This window comes from Streptopelia decaocto (assembly GCF_964273445.1).
Source record: "Streptopelia decaocto genome assembly, chromosome: 1".
Taxonomy (NCBI): Eukaryota; Metazoa; Chordata; class Aves; order Columbiformes; family Columbidae; genus Streptopelia; species Streptopelia decaocto.
In genome coordinates, this window is record NC_138663.1 from 71,530,888 (window position 1) to 71,546,838 (window position 15,951).

Sequence of the window (15,951 nt, forward strand, 5' to 3'; positions counted from 1 at the left end):
TTGTTTGTTCAGTCTTTTAAAAACATTTTTACAATTTTGGTCCAAATTTCTTAAGACAAGAAAACCTGTGCCTTTAAAAAAAAAAAAAATATGAGGGCAATATACATAAGAGTTAATTTGGAGAAACTCAAGGCCAACGTCCTGGAAAACCTCTGTCTTCCGGGTCCAATAAACCCAAGTCTCTCTCCACCGCTGCAAGAGTCAGACATAATCGGTATGTTTAAAACACAAGAATCATGTAAAACAGACTTCCGGCATTTTAAAAAATTAGTCCAAATCCATTCCTAACAACTGACAGCTCGTCTGCCTCTGCATTTTACATCAGAATTTGCCCATTTTCACCACTTCAAGTCTGTTAATTTTTGTTTCCTGCACTACCTTTGACATCTGATACATTGATTTATTAACGCGCTAGTCTTCATTACTGTGCCATGACTTCCATTTCAGTACTGATCAGATTCCATATTTACTACAGTTGGAACAATTACAACCTAGTGAATACAAGACTCTGGTTTGCATCAAGTTCCTCATCAGCCTCCAGAAGTTTCTAAGCTGTTAGCAAACAGACTTTGAATTACTTCACATGTCCATTTCAACATGCAGTGACAGTCGATGCCTTCCCCTTCCCGTCAGCAATGCACCTCTGCATATCTTTGAAATTGTTAAATGCAGAACAGGACTATGTAAGCCTTATTTCTTCCAAACTTAAAAAAAAGCAACAGATAAAACAAACAAACAAAAACACACAAAAAACCCCAAACAAAATGAAACCAATACACAACCACCACAACAAGAGCACATTGGAGCACAAATCTAACTTAAGATCTTAATTAGAGTTTTGTAGTAGCAGGGTCTTTCACGTAGATGGTGTATTCAACACAAATACCCCACAGCAGCAGATAATTTTTAACAGCAAGACACCTAAACCCCCTGTTGTTTGAAGCAGTACCACAGCAACAGTTTACAAGGTCACAGGGAACAGCAATCTCTTTTATAGCAGAAGAAACACATTTTTGCACAAAGCTTCACTAATAACTATCAATAGCTTTGTTTGTTCTTCACAAAAATACCAGCAGATGCTCCCAATATCCCAATATTAAAGACAGAACACTTGATAACTAAGCAAGGACAGACAGAAGAATCACATTTATCTCCTAACACCGGACAGCAGGTAGACAGCACATCTATTATGGAAGATTGAAATAAATTAATATGACATTTCATTCTTCTCTTTTTGTTGGTCATTCGATAAGAAGCTGTAAGTATCACATAATACATGCACACAACTTGTCCAAGCCAGGATCATAGTGTAGACTCACAGTACGGAAATATAAAGAATAAAGTCCATCAAACCAGTCATTTGGACCCTTGAAATGATTGCAACTTGAGACCAGTGTAATACATAAACTAAAGACTGATTTTTATCCCCTGTTGTCTTTATTAGCAAATGAAGCAAGCAAACGCCAACTGCCTGCAGTGATCCTCACTCCTAAGAAACTGCATTTGTTACTGGGCCTTGTGTTTTACTGGTAATATGTCAAAGGCAACATGGATAAAAGCCCCATGGGTTTGCACTTCTTGTAACTTCCGTGGTTTCAGGTTGAGGCAAGAGGCCAAACAGCCCACAGAATTTGAAGTCACAGCCAAATCCCTGTCCTCTCCAAAGCATGGTCCTCCAGGACCTCACGTGTTAGGCTGGCCAAAGTGAATCCACACTGGCACCTCAAGTCTCTGGACCACCCTGTGCTGGCAAAAAGCAGAGATGCAGTGAGTTCCATTTTAAAGCTCCACTGGGCTCCTGGCTCCAAAGACAACAAAGCTCTGCAAAGTTTAGATTCATCTCTGATAAAACAGCAATTTTGCTTCTGCCACCACACACCTATACATCCAAGAACACTTTAGAGCTCTGGAATTATTTCAGTTAACAACAACAAAAAAAAAATCTATGCAAATGTTCAAGAAAATAAATGAAGCCTCTAATCTCAATGACTAATGCACGCTCCCTTACTACCTTCTCTACCACAGAATCTAGTAAATCAGAAGGATAACTAAGGAAATGTGAAACAGTGGAGGTTTTCAAACTATTGCAATGAAAGCTGCTCAGACACCATCTAAATTGCCTCCAAATTTCAGTTAATACTAAAACTGGTTATGAGACCCCTCAATTGGAGGCAATAAAAAGCAACAAGGTAGGTATTCTACTCTAAGTCATCTTGTTACCACAAATCTATAAATGCAAACATGTACTTCCATTCTAATCATTTGCTTTTTGCCACTTCCATATGACAGAAAATGAAATTTAATCTCAGAGGAGGTAAAGCAGCATGCATTACTTAGGAAGTTCCATCTCTAGAATCTCTTCCACTTCCTATAACAGAAAAAAATTCTGATTACTCAGATGAAATCAAGAGACCTAAAGATTAAAATGAAAATCAAAGCCTTCTCTTTAGGTTCAGGCCTTGTTTAGTTGACAGAAATCCCCCAAGACTTCTATTATGAAGGATAAGACTGGATAAAAAGCCCTGATCCGTTCCTTGCAAAGAGATCAGCCAGCAACAAGAGTGCCAGCAGTGCCTTTATTTGTATCATATTGAAAAGAGCATTTTAAAACACAAGCAATTTTATTTAAAACCTGTGAAACATATCACCAGGATTATACACACTGCTCATCCATCTCCTGCACATCACACCATCATGTTAGTCTCACCAAGAACTACAAGCAAAGCGTTAACTCACCAAAACACAGACAGATGGAAGTTATAATGTTTTTTTCAAGTCTCTTGATCACTATGACTTTTAATGCCCTGATCCATTAGATCCCACTTTCCAGGGAGCTCTCTGGAAACATCCCATTCACACGCTGGCAAAACTGCAAGTGGCATCTGCAACACAACGGCCTCCAGGTCAGCTTCCAGTCACACAAGGGACACAGAAAAGGCGCAATGGACCAAGACACATGGGGCAGGGCCAGTCACAGGAGCATCCTGTCCTTGAAGGATCGCCCACACACAGAGAAAAAGAAATCCGCCACAAAAAAAGACATACCACAGTAAAAACCTAGTGAGAAGAGATGATCATTTGTCTGAGCCAGGTGATATCTGAAGAAGTAAGAGATCCTTCAGGAGAAGTGTGCTTCTCAGCACCTCTGGTTTAATTTGAAACATGGCTTCCAACCCCTCATAGCTGGCATGTGATTTTAGAAAGAGTTTGCAGAAACAATGAATTTCAAATGATGAAACTCAAGACTCCAGTAATTTTATACCAACATCCAAGGGATGATGAAGCGTATCTTGCCAGCAATCTCACTTTGAGCAGTGAAATCATGGGGAGGAGAACACACACAAGCAATTTTGCATGGTGTCTCACTGAAAGCAAGTTTAGGCAAACATAGAGGTTGCCTATACTAGCATGTTAATTAAAAAAAATTTAAAAAAAAAAAAAAAAAAAAAAACCCAACAGCTATAGGTTATAGCTTCAAGTTCCTGGTGAGCACTAACACCTTCCCAAGCACCAAAAGGTTTGGACAGCATATGGTGAAGGACATTACTCTCCAGCTGTTTTGCTACACACATCCAGATGTTTTGGTACCAACCTCCCATTAACACATTAATGAAAAGAGAATCACATAAATCCCTTGCAAATTCAAAGAGTTTTTACTGACATGATAGACTGGAGACAAGATATCTTCGTGACATTTGGAAGGCAGAGATGAAGGTTCAAGCCATTCACCTTCCACACTCCCTTTCCTAAGGAATAACGTGAGGACTGGCTAAGCATTGGATTTTAAGCTGATCAACACAAAGATTCTCCCCAAACAAATGTGTTCATTTGTGTGAGATTAGCTGTATCTCACACACTAGGAAGGTGGGGTAATATCCAGAATTTTAGGTTATCACTTAATAGATGCATAATTTCTTTCCCTTTTCCCCTTTCTCATTTCACCTCTCTCCCCTTGCCCATTAGCTAAAGGGTCTCAGTTCATACCATGTTGTGCACTCAGGCAGCAACACTGGTTTATAGGGCTGGTGATGAACTAGAAAGAAGATCTGATTGAGCTGAACATTTGGGTGGGGAAGGAGAGGGTGTTGCAATCACTTTCTAGACACATCAATTCCCCAGTTCCATTCCCTGTGTTGGATGAGCATTTTTCCCAGCACAGTGGGCCACTGAGGAAAAAACTTACCATGCATCAGTGTCTTAGGATGAGAACACCTCAGTGTTCAACACATCTATGACCAAAACAGTGTTGTCAAGAAAATACGATTAAACTCCTTGTTACAGATGGTGAACTGAGGTGAGGATCTAGAGCTGTGGACAGGAGCCCAAGCTCAAGAGCTTCCATCTGAATTAGTGCTGATTTATACTTTCACTTTATGACCACACACGCACTTAGAAAACCCCCAGTATCACCAACTGAAAATAAGTGGCGCAGGAGATTTTTGTTTGTCAAGATCCTAAAGACTTCTGAAAGACTTTGAGGAGATCTCTGCACCATCTCCTCCTCACAAACCAATACTGTTTCAGCCTGCAGTCACCTCTTGCTTAAGCACTGTATGGCTCAGCTCACAGGTCCAGCTGGTACCAAGCCCAGCTTGCCAGTAAGGCCACCAAGACCTTGGTCACTTGGTACAGTGAATGCGACTAAAACACAAATGTTCACGAAAAGAGCTTGAAAATAAAGTTTCCAATGCACTGTTTCAGCAAGGTTTCCAGCTCTTTTCAGCCACATCTATTACTCCTTTTGTATTCCAGTGACACCCTGTGGTAGTTACCTAGACTGCAGTCGCCACAAATCTCAATAGTTATATTAACAAAGGACTGCAAGAGTAAGGAGCAGCAAATCAGGAAACAGAGAAAGGACATTGCAGCACTGAGTCAAAGGACCGCTGTACAAGAGAAAGCTGTTTGTTTCATGCCCCAGGAGTAAGGAGTAGAGTTACTTACTAGCAGCCTGTGACACTGTCCCCTTGACTCCCGGCCACCGGTCAGAGGGCAGATGCCAAGGCAGCACTCCTCCCGCTGTGACACCTTTCCCTTGGCCACGACACATCATTGTCAGGCTGATATAATGCGGTGGAAAGGACCCAGTTCTATTGACTCAGCTTCTCGGGTCTTCTACTGCAGCACTGAACTGCAGTCTGCACTATGATATTTCTGTCTCTGCAAGTTACACAAGTGACTTCTAAGGGATATCCCAACTGTAGCAATTAGAGGACGACAGCCTGTGAACATAAAGTCCCAATTTTCACTGCATTAGAACACTCACCTATCACTTCAAGAGTATCATTTCTACGTGCACCAGCTACTGAAAGGAAAAAAACACACACAAGTGAATTCAAACTGCAGACCAGTATTTATACTGTGTGCTCTTCACATGGTAAAAAAAATACCTCTCATAACATCATGTGCACTTACTTCTGCCCTTCAACTCTTCACCAAAGTGAGAAAACACCAGATACAGCACCTCAAACCAGCCCAAATACTCTAATACAAGAGTCAATCAGGCAGGAGATATCACACTGCATGACATTTTACATGTAATGAACACATCAAGGCCAACCAGGGCATAACACGTGTCTTTGAAATTATAGGCTAGAGTCACAGTTAGTAAACATTTTGGAACATGACAGACATAGACATGAGCAACACAGGTAAAAGTACCCAGGGAACTTAACCACTCAAGCACACACAAGGAGAAACCTCAGACAAAAACTCCACAAGCATCTAAGACATCACCCCACAAAAGGCACTCACCACTGCAGGACAATCTTCAGAACTTCTCACATGTCTTAAGATTGCTGGAAGTTAGAGTTTCCACCATAAAAAAAAAAATCTCCCCAAGCACTAAAATCCTGCTACAGAATATGTCAAGGATGACCAACAGCTTTATGGAGGCTGAGTAGCGTCTCAGCAGCAGCTCTTTATGTCAAAGGCTGTCCAGAGCCCCTTAGCTCAGCATGCATGGCCAAGGAACAGCCGAGAGGAAGGTGCATAAATAAAAGGGATAGTGGGGAGCTAGAGTGAACAAGGTAGTGGGGATCCTGGTCTCCAATCCCTTTTCCTAAACTACAAATGCCTTCTGCCTTAGGGTTCCTTAACACAGACTGTATAAACAGTCAAGTGAGCCCAAAACCCCCCGAGATGTCCCCATCTGCTGAACAAGTCCTTTGCAGATCTAGCTTAAGGGTGTGAGGGTGGAGGGGCTGTCAAGTCTATCCATCTCGTCATGAAACTTCCTTCACTGTCTCCAGAACATGTTTGTTACTGTTAAAGTTCAAACATCAACTTCAGCGCTGTACCATATCAACTTAAACTATATAGAAACGCATACTATTCTGGGACAGACAAAAAAATTAAACCTTTGCTCTGCTGAAACTGACAGCTTTGCCCTCGTCCTCAGCAAAGTCATAATTTCACCTTGAACATACGTTACTGAAACAAACCATTGCTTCACAGCGTGTGCATCTGCTCCTTCTTCTCCTTGACTGATGTTGTCCCTTCTCTGACCATGGCCTCAGGTTGACATTGGCTTCCAAGTTCAGCTGTACAGCACACAGGCAGAGTGGTGCTTATGTATCACTACAACGCACAACAATTCCACTTCCTGCTAAACATTACTACTAGTAATTGTGTTACTATAGCAACTAGAAAAGTGGTATCTCCAGCAGATCATCTGTGTATCTGCATTCAATACATAATCTGCAATTGTGCATCTTATGGTTTACATGTGCAAGGGTGCTGACTACTAAGCCGAGCATACCATGACCAGCCCCACAAAGAAAATAGAAGGAATATTACAAAATTCAGTATGTCAGCATTCACTGTTCAAGCCAAATGAACCACTCCTATTTCCCTTTTCATTAAGCTGCCCTAAAAAAGAACTAGAGGCAGATCAAATGTGATTCTAAACTTCAAGGTTTTATAACAATGAGCCTGTTGACCTGTGCTTTATTGCTTGGCTGTTGATCTCATCTTACACAGTTATACAGAGAGAACACGGTTAAGCTAAGCTCCCACCACGCTGCTTTGATTACAAGGTTTGGGGCTTGAGCAGACTTGCTTCTTCACTTCTGTCTTAATAACCTTTTTTCTTTATATAATTTTAGTAAGTCAAACTCTTAATTAGAAAAAGAGGGTGTTATCTACATATACAACTTTCCGGAATCTGCTTTTTATTCTGCTAACAGTGGAATATTTATTCTGCTAGCAGGGAAATAAAGAGCAAAGCTTTTGAATGATGTGACATTACAGAAAGTGCAGTTAACTGCAGGCAGGCGGTACATACGGAAGTATCCACTCATCTCTTACCTTGACCATGGTATTTAACTGAATCAGCACCCATAGGAAAAAAAAAATCAAGAACTAGGACTTAGGGTGTAAGAATTCACACTGTTCCTGTTGGTTAATCATAATGTTTCTCAATAAATTTACTGTCTTAAAACCAAATAATCTTCTGGACTTGGATAAACTTAACTCCTATGAAGCCTCAGATCAGAGTCATTTTTCAAAAGCAATCCATTGCAACACTGCTGCTGTTCTAATAGCAAGACACAAGCATTCCAGAGATGGCCACCAGTCAAGCAAAATAACATTAACAGGGAGCCAAGCAGAATCACAAGAAGTACACTTTACATGTACAGTTTGTATGTACAGAAAATACACACTATATATACACATCATTTGTAGGTAGAGTATATACATAATAGATCTAGCATATATGTATAGTATATGCACACATACATAAACATATAAAAATATATTTTAAAGCAAATGATATTCAAAATTAAGACATATATTGTTAGGTACAATTTAGAAAAAAAAACTGTTGGCAAATGACCATGTTGGTGCAGCTTTGGCCTTTCATTCACAGTGCGGGAGCCAAAAAAAATATATATATTTAAAAGAAATGTCCTGCCACCACACACAACTACAAGTCAGTACTGGGGATGAATGCAGTTTAAACAGCACAGTGTGCTTGGCCGATGCTTTCCATCAGTCAGCCACTCGCCCACTGGGACCTGTAAAGCTCACTGGTCTTTGCTGGAATGCACCTGTAAGAAAATGTGTCAAGCTACAGGGCCACAGAATAGGGCCTTTGGGCCAAAACACGTAGAGTTTGTGGGTTTTTTTGAGGACAGAGGTAGGAGTCGTGAGGATGCAGGGAATATCTCACAAGCATTTTAGACTTCTTTCCTTCTTGCTTTCTATTGACAGTTTCATAGATTCCTAATGGCAGACCTACCCCAGAGGTAATGGCAAAGTGACCTTTGGCACACCTAGCTCATTTCCTTAGCATTAATTTTAGATTTTCAACACTAGAAGACAGGGAAGTAAGCCTTCTTTATAACTGAAGTGACCACTGAAGATGACAATAGAGAAAACTGTTATATTCATAAGCAGAGATTCCTCATTAAAATGCTGTTTCAAATATGTAATTACCAGTCACCTTTTCCTCCAACATGGCAAACATTTCTCATTAAGTGCCAGCTCTTTTGTTTCAGCACCCATGGCCTTTTCCTGTGCATCGCTTATCTGCACACGTCTATATTGCTCATTGCCATAGTAAGTAAAGACACTAAAATTTTCTGTCCATGTGTCAGAGTTCCCCCCAGGAACTCAGTCACCACTCCAGCATCCCATCCCTTCCCTCATCAGCAAATGCTGCAGTCCCTGCATGACAGACACATTGTGCTGGTTTGACTGAAAATGGGTTAATTTTCTTCATATATTCAGGAACATTTCTTTTCCATAGCTAGTATGCTCATTATTTGGACTTAGTTTAAGAACAACAGATAACACCCCAGCACAGAGTTAATGTTTTTAATTGCTCTGGTCTGAGAGCCAAGGACGTTCTGAGTGCTCGAAGGGGAGCATGGATGGGGCAGAGCTTGACTGACATCCAGACTGAGCACTAAGAGTATTCCATCCCATTAGCCCAATTAGCCTCATGCTAATTATTTAAGGAGTCAGGGCCTTCTGGTTTTCTGGCTCTTCCATTCTTCTCTCTCTTTCTTGCTCTTGCTTGCTCTGGGCCACAGCTGGGGGAGTTTGGATCAGGAGTTATAGTTCGGCCTTTTGCCGATCTGCAGAGGCCTCTGAGCCTTTCTGCCTTTTTTCCCTCTTTCTTCTCTCTTTGGGACCAGGTGCTGTTTCCTGGGACTGGCTGCTCAGCACGTTCGTGAGGAATTGCCTTGAGTATCTTTTAGATATATATATATATATTTACTAGTAGTGTATTAGTGTTTTGTTATTTTATTAAACTGTTTATCTCCAAGTTTCTCCCATCCCTTTTGATTCTCTCGCCTATTGGGGGGGCGGAGACAGGGAGAGTTAGCAGTGATCATGGTTGTATTGCTAGCTCATGTTAAACCACAACACACATCCTAGGCACAATCTTCTTGTTTCTACACATTCAAGCATCCAACATAGCAGCTCCTATCTAGTAAACACAGATACTTCATGTTATTAATGGCTGGAAGAATACAGCAAAAGTGAAAAGAGCAGGAGGTATCACAGTGGCCAGTGAAAAAGGAGAGAACCAAACAGGCAGGGCTTTCATTAGGTCACACTCTTTCTCCAACCCTGTCCAGCCTACACAGGGTAGACTCACCTTTCAGACTTCAGTCCACTGAATAACACTGTCACAATGTCCCTACATGAGCTGTCTTGGGGAGTAATCACACCAAATATCTACTTACACACACTTAGATACATCTAGTCACATGTTTCTAACAGGAACATCTCTTTTCATGTAATTGTCATTGATATAAAACATCAGGTTAAACAGAGGGAGATGAATCAGAGAAGATATTCACATAACACACCAAACTGGGAAGGCAGGAAGAGAAATTTCACCAGCCCTTCAGTCACAGAGTCAACCAACTCTTTCAAGTAAGTCTTAACTTACAGGCAATACAATAATGTTGAATAAAAGTACACAAATATGAGGGAGAGAGGGAGAAAAATTAAAAAAAAAAAAAAACACCAACCTACCCGGGTTTAGATTTCTGAAGTCCTTCACGGACTCAAAAAAAAAAAAACCCACGAACAACAACAACAAATAAATTAAGAAAAAATAAAATACAAAAATAAAACACACAACAAACCACACACAGACGTGCTGTAAGTGCTTTCCCAACATATGCTTATCCTTGTCCTAGAAAGATTCATTGGCGACATTCCAGTAGAGCACACTAGGTCCTACACCTTACCAGTCAGATGCATCTGATTTCCAATGTCCTCTTGGCATAAGGAGATTAGACCTTCATATGCATTTCACTTTAACCAGTTAACAGCGATTTCAAGGTCAACACAGAGGTACCCCTCCTCAAAGCGTATGGCAAGTTTATAAGCCAAGACATGGTCCTGCTCCCTTTCTCAGAACTAATCAGTCAAGGAAAGTAAGAGTGCTAGTCTCAACCCATTTTAATTTGACTTTTAACAGAAACACAAATCACAGTTTTTGTTCGTACTACCAAGCTCCTAACATCTTGTTTGCCTTAGGTCTTGCTGACCTTGGCACAGAATAGGAATTGTATTTGTAGCTGGATGACTAGTTCTCAAACAGTTTCTCCTATATTATTAACATGTACCAACAGGTCCTTTATATGTATCATACCCAGCTTTTTTGTTTACCATAACACTTCACTACGACAAGAAAGACAGACCTCCATCTTTCTTGAGGCTTGAGAGAGATGCTGATGCCCTCTGGAACAACGCAATGAGCATTCTGTTTCCACAACACAAACTTAAAACCTAAACATCCTTTTCAAAAGGCTTTGGGAAGCTTTGTAATAATGTTTAATTCCATACCCTACCCATCTTTAATTACCAAGAAAAACTGCACAGAAAAAAAAAAAATAAAAATAAAAAAAAGACCACCACAGAATATTCACCCTTTGCTTTTCAACCCTGTTCACTGCTTCCTCACTTAAATGTGGTCATAACGATTACTAATTTAACACTCTTATTTTCAGGGTGGCCTACCTGTTGGTAAAAATGCTCTAACCACACTTTGCCAAGTGGATCCTATCTCAGTAGGAGATAGCAGTCCTACAGCACTTCTTAGTCCTCAAAAAGGATCCCCTGGTCATAAAAGCCAAATCCCTGGTCAAAGATAATACTTTACATATCCAGCAAGAGCCTTTCTGAGAGAAATCCCACACTGTAGTACCTTAACCACCTTCCATAGTCACAACCACAATAAAACCCTGCATTTTAGGGTTATTCCAAACATCTTTGTAAGATAGGCTGCTTTGTTCATAAGCTACAAAAGTATCACCATTTTGGACTACTCAGAGGACATGATTTTGATTTTATACACAGCTGGCAATGACTTCATGCTATGAACAGACTGCAAGAACCAGGGGCACTGAACCGACAGAAGCTTCATTTTCATGCAAATAGCCTCAGAAAGCCACATAAAGGAAAGAAACAGTACATCACATTTTGTTCTGTATTGTGCACAAAAAAGGTCTCTACAGGGAATGCTTGCAACCAGGGAAAAGGTTGGAGACTTCCCCTGTTTCTCCCAGGAGTCCAGATTATACACTTCCCCCTTACTTAAAAAAAAAAAAATTAAAAATTTTTAAAATTTAAAAAAAATCAACTCTTGTTTCATCCAACAGTGAAGCTCTATGCTAGCATTTTTACTGGAAAGTGTTTTTGCATTCAGGGAAAAAAAAAGTATGTATACACGACCTCTTTGTACCCCACATATATAGCAGTTTCTGAAGAACAACAATCAGGCACTTCACTCCTAGAGGTACTCCCTAAGAGTAGTTTTCCTTTCCTCTCAGTTTTGGTGGGGTTGTGATTTGATGTTTACAAGTGGCAATAACAGGTGCCTGCTGGAATGCCTTCCTAACCCCACTGTATCGAGGACACTCTCCCTTTTCTGTCCACATTAATATGGTGCCAAATAAGATATTTTCTGGCATCAAAAAAAAGGCACTCACATCCTTGATTCATGACAGTAGGTGCTACACAACTACTTCAGGGCAGTAGCATCTATGCCACTAAATGGCTACATCTGACAGGTTCAAACAATGGAATCAGCAGATGCTTAAATGCTGACCTCTCAAACACTGCTTACTATGCACGCTCAGTAACAACAACCACACTTTGAAGAAGGCAAGCATTACCCAGAAGGACCCCATGCAATCACGGCTGTAACTCCAAGGTGCATTTTTTGCTGTAGAAGGAAAGCCTAGTATCAAAGATGTAATGGAGACAACACCGGCATTTTCTTCTGTCCAAAGGTATACAACACCAAAGATGTCCAGCTTCATTGATGGCAAGCTCAACTCAGTATGGCTAGGAGAGATGAGTGCTTTGGCTCTTAAGTGCCTTGTCTCTCAATAACATGCAGTCTCTTCATGATCATTTGCTTACCCTGTCCATCAATTTAACTATTAGGCTTCTTCTGAAACTTAAAAGCAAAATAAGCCCCTTGGCTTTGGTTAGCCAAGGAAAAACTGGAGAGAATGATGAAGCTTACAAGGGCTATGAGTTCATATCTTCAGTTTTCCAAGCTGGTAGATCACAAGACACAAGTTTTTAGGATTAACTCCTAAAAAATCTTTAGTATCCTTCTTCATTCCTCCCACGAACATGATGTTGTACGTAAAGAATATAGAAATGAGACAAGAGACCAGTCCAAAACAACAGCTCTTGAGTGGGCCTGTGGCAGATCTGGGGTCTCTCAGAGTCAGCTCACTCAACAAACCACACTGCTTTCTGTAATGAACACAAGTATCACCGTCCTGTTGCTCAAGCTGTTCACAGAAGTGAACTTAATTAAGCATGCAATACTCCCAAGCAGTCACCAGATGTCACCACATCTCAAGAGGCTCTCAAGGAAAGTCTTAGCAGGCCAAGTGACAGCAACAGAAGGGAAGGTTTCTGTCACACATACGCAGCTTCAGTAAGTAAGACCAGAAAAAGCAACTCAGTAACCAAGACAACTTCCCATCAAACAACTTAACATATGCATGTTTAAGACTTAAAGGACCTGGACTAGCCATCTAAGGCAGCACCTTCCAGCCTTTCTATCTCAGCCACATGGTTGCTGCTCTCTTCTCTCACTTCCCACCTCAAGCTCCTCAACCACCCACACAGGAACATTGCCTCTGCAAGCGATCACCAGCTCTGCTTGTCAGGACTTCCACAGCTCTTGTGAAAAACATGTTTGTTCACCATGGTCCAAGGCTGGGTGGAACTGAAACTCTTCGTCACCATGCTCTTATAAATACGCAACTGCCTCCATTAACGCATCTGCTAAATTTGGTCTCTTGGATTAAAACTTCCTGATTTCTTTTGTGGATTTAGGTTCCAATATTTACATTTACTGCCCCTGGAGAGATCCTCACTCTGTCTGTCACACAAGGCAGGACTCAGGCAAAGCACGTTCTGGCCACAGGTAATGACCCAGCCTGCTGATGACACAAATGCTGCACCAACATCAGAAATCTTACAGTCCATTCTAAAATGGCAGTGAAAGTGTCAGTAATACACCAAATAGAGATTTCTACATCACATTCTGCAAAGTTTGTGGGTTTTTTTGATTGTGTAACTAACACACACACTCTCCTTGGTACCACCCCAAAAATATCCATGTTTGCTTTTCTCCAATTTAGTGGCACATCTATCTTTCTGCCCCTTCTGCTGGAAACAGCAGTCAACACTGCATACACCCAGACCTCCATCTAAGAGTACTCAAAAGAATGCCAAATATTTGGCCCACTGGGACATTGTAGCGTCCACAAGTTCTAGTCATGTTCCGGGTCACACACACAAAAAAGTAGTAAAGAGTTTCTGTCCAAAAAGTGACATTACATCACCTCTAGTGACGACTGCAGGGCAAAGTAGCTGCCGTATCTTCCCAGCAGCCATGCATCGGTCAGTGATGCTCAGACCAGTAGTGCCTAAACCCACAGCTGTACAAGACCACATCATTTTTTCCAGCAGTAGGGAAGGCTAAATATCCCAGCTCCTTCCTTTCTGTCACAGGAGGCCTACAAGGCATAAGTAAGTGCTGCAGTCAATGCATGCAAGTACAGTATGCCTTGAATTAAAAAACAACAACAACAACAACAAACAAACAACATTAGCTCACTGTGCACTATACTGCACAGTCACACAGGTTTGCTGACCCACACTGTTCCAGGCAGAAGAGCCCAGGAGCAGGCTGCTCCAGACATCTTCCTTCCTAAGGGACTTTCAGATACTACAGACTCTGCACAGTGTAGTAAGAAGTAGCTAGAAGCCAGGCCACAAAACACACAAACAGGTTTTGGTAAACTGTTGGCTTGACAACTCTGATTTAAATCTTCACTTCCCTTTGAACAGAATAGAAGGAACAAAGAATGAGCACAAGGGAAGAAAAACAAATGGGAGGAAAAGAAACAAAGAAAGAAAGGGAGAGAGACACAGTTGGAATTTAAGAGGCCCACTGATATAAAGCGATGTTGTCAACACATGGCTTGAGGACCCATGCAAGCCTCAGTCCACACACCCTACCCCTAAAAACATGAACAAAATCTCCTCCAGGTTGGAAACACCAACAAGAAATCTCGATTTCAAGCAAATGAATCCATACACAGGTAGCTATGACTTCAAGATAGTAACACACAGATGTTTTGTGGAGCTCAGAGCAAAACTAGAGACTGACACCCATTATATATTAGAACGTAACAACAGCATCTCGCATCAACCAGTGGAACGCAACAAGCTGGCATGCTTGGAGCAGTGCTGTCTCCACAGTAAATGTTTCCACTGCAGAGAACATCACTAGCATACATCTAAACCAGTTCACCCACTGTGCAGAAGGATAGGAATAATTACAAAAGAACAAAAGAAAGGTTTGAAACAAGCAGGGTAGTGAAAAATACGGACAGAAATACGAACTTTAGTAGGAACCTTGGGATACAAAAAGCACACACTTCATCAGGTAGAAAAAAAAAAAAGGGCCTTTAAAAACAAAGGAAGAACAATTATTTACCTTTCAAAAGGGGCTGAAAAGTTGGAATTTCCTGCAGTTTTATGACATCTGGATCATTGCTGACATTGCGGGAGGACTGTGTTCCTGGGGCTACCACCACAATGTCATCCATTTTGGCTCGTTGCTTGGCTGGTGATGGAGATGCTGGAAAGATAGGTGAGGGAAAGTGGACTAATTTCACCAGAATTCAACCCTAGGTGAATGCGCCATGTACATTTTCTACAGTATAAACACATTATCAAGATCACCAAAGGACTGTATGCTCCCCACTCACCCTTTCCCTTGAGAACGTATTACGTTCAAGCAAAGCTTTTTCACAATGACGTAGCGGCTGATTTTGAAACACCTGCACCACTGACACCCCCTCACCATCCTCCCCCGAGCTCTGCACCCTGCTCCCTCATCCCGACAGCAGGAGATGGGCCCTCGCCTGGGCTCCGGGGTGCACACACCTCGCCGGCCCTGCCTCCCCTTGCCCGGCTGGTGCCCCCATCGCCCCCCGAGCGGGCCCGGCGCGCTGGGGAAGGGCTGGGCGCCGCCAGCTGCTGCCTCGCCAAGAAGAACCCTTCCCTTCTCCGCAGCAACCGCCTCCCCCGCTCCCGCTGCGCCAGCCCCTGCAGCGGGGCGCCGCCACGGGACCCCGCTCCCGCTGCCACCCCCGCCTCGCCAGAGGCGCCCGGGAGCCCCGCTCCCGTCGCCCTGTCGCCCGCCAACGCGCGGTCCCCTCCCGTCCCACCTCCCAGGCCGGCGAGCACCGACCTGAGGCGCTGGGCTCGCCAGGGCGGCTCTCGGCCTCGCCACTCTGCTCTGCTCCCATGGCGGCGGCGACGCCGCCAGCCTCCGCCTCCTCCCTCTGCTGCAGCGCGGGAGGCAGCGCCGCTCCCGCGGCCGCCACGGCCGCCCAGGCTTCTGGGCTGCGCCGGCCGGCGTCTGCGCCCGGGTCACGGGCA

The 15,951-nt window shown here is 42.5% G+C and overlaps 1 protein-coding gene across 1 annotated transcript in view; it reads right to left on the bottom strand.

Annotated features, from left to right (window-relative positions):
• BORCS5 (BLOC-1 related complex subunit 5) overlaps positions 1-15,951 on the bottom strand; it is a 73,666-nt gene extending 57,715 nt beyond the window's left edge. Inside the window, exons 1-2 of the mRNA XM_082068683.1 lie at positions 15,761-15,951; positions 15,002-15,145 (exon numbers count right to left, since the gene is read on the bottom strand). Of these exons, the coding sequence (XP_081924809.1) occupies positions 15,002-15,145; positions 15,761-15,818 (202 nt within the window). The 5' untranslated portion in view covers positions 15,819-15,951. The remainder of the gene's footprint in view (positions 1-15,001; positions 15,146-15,760) is intronic.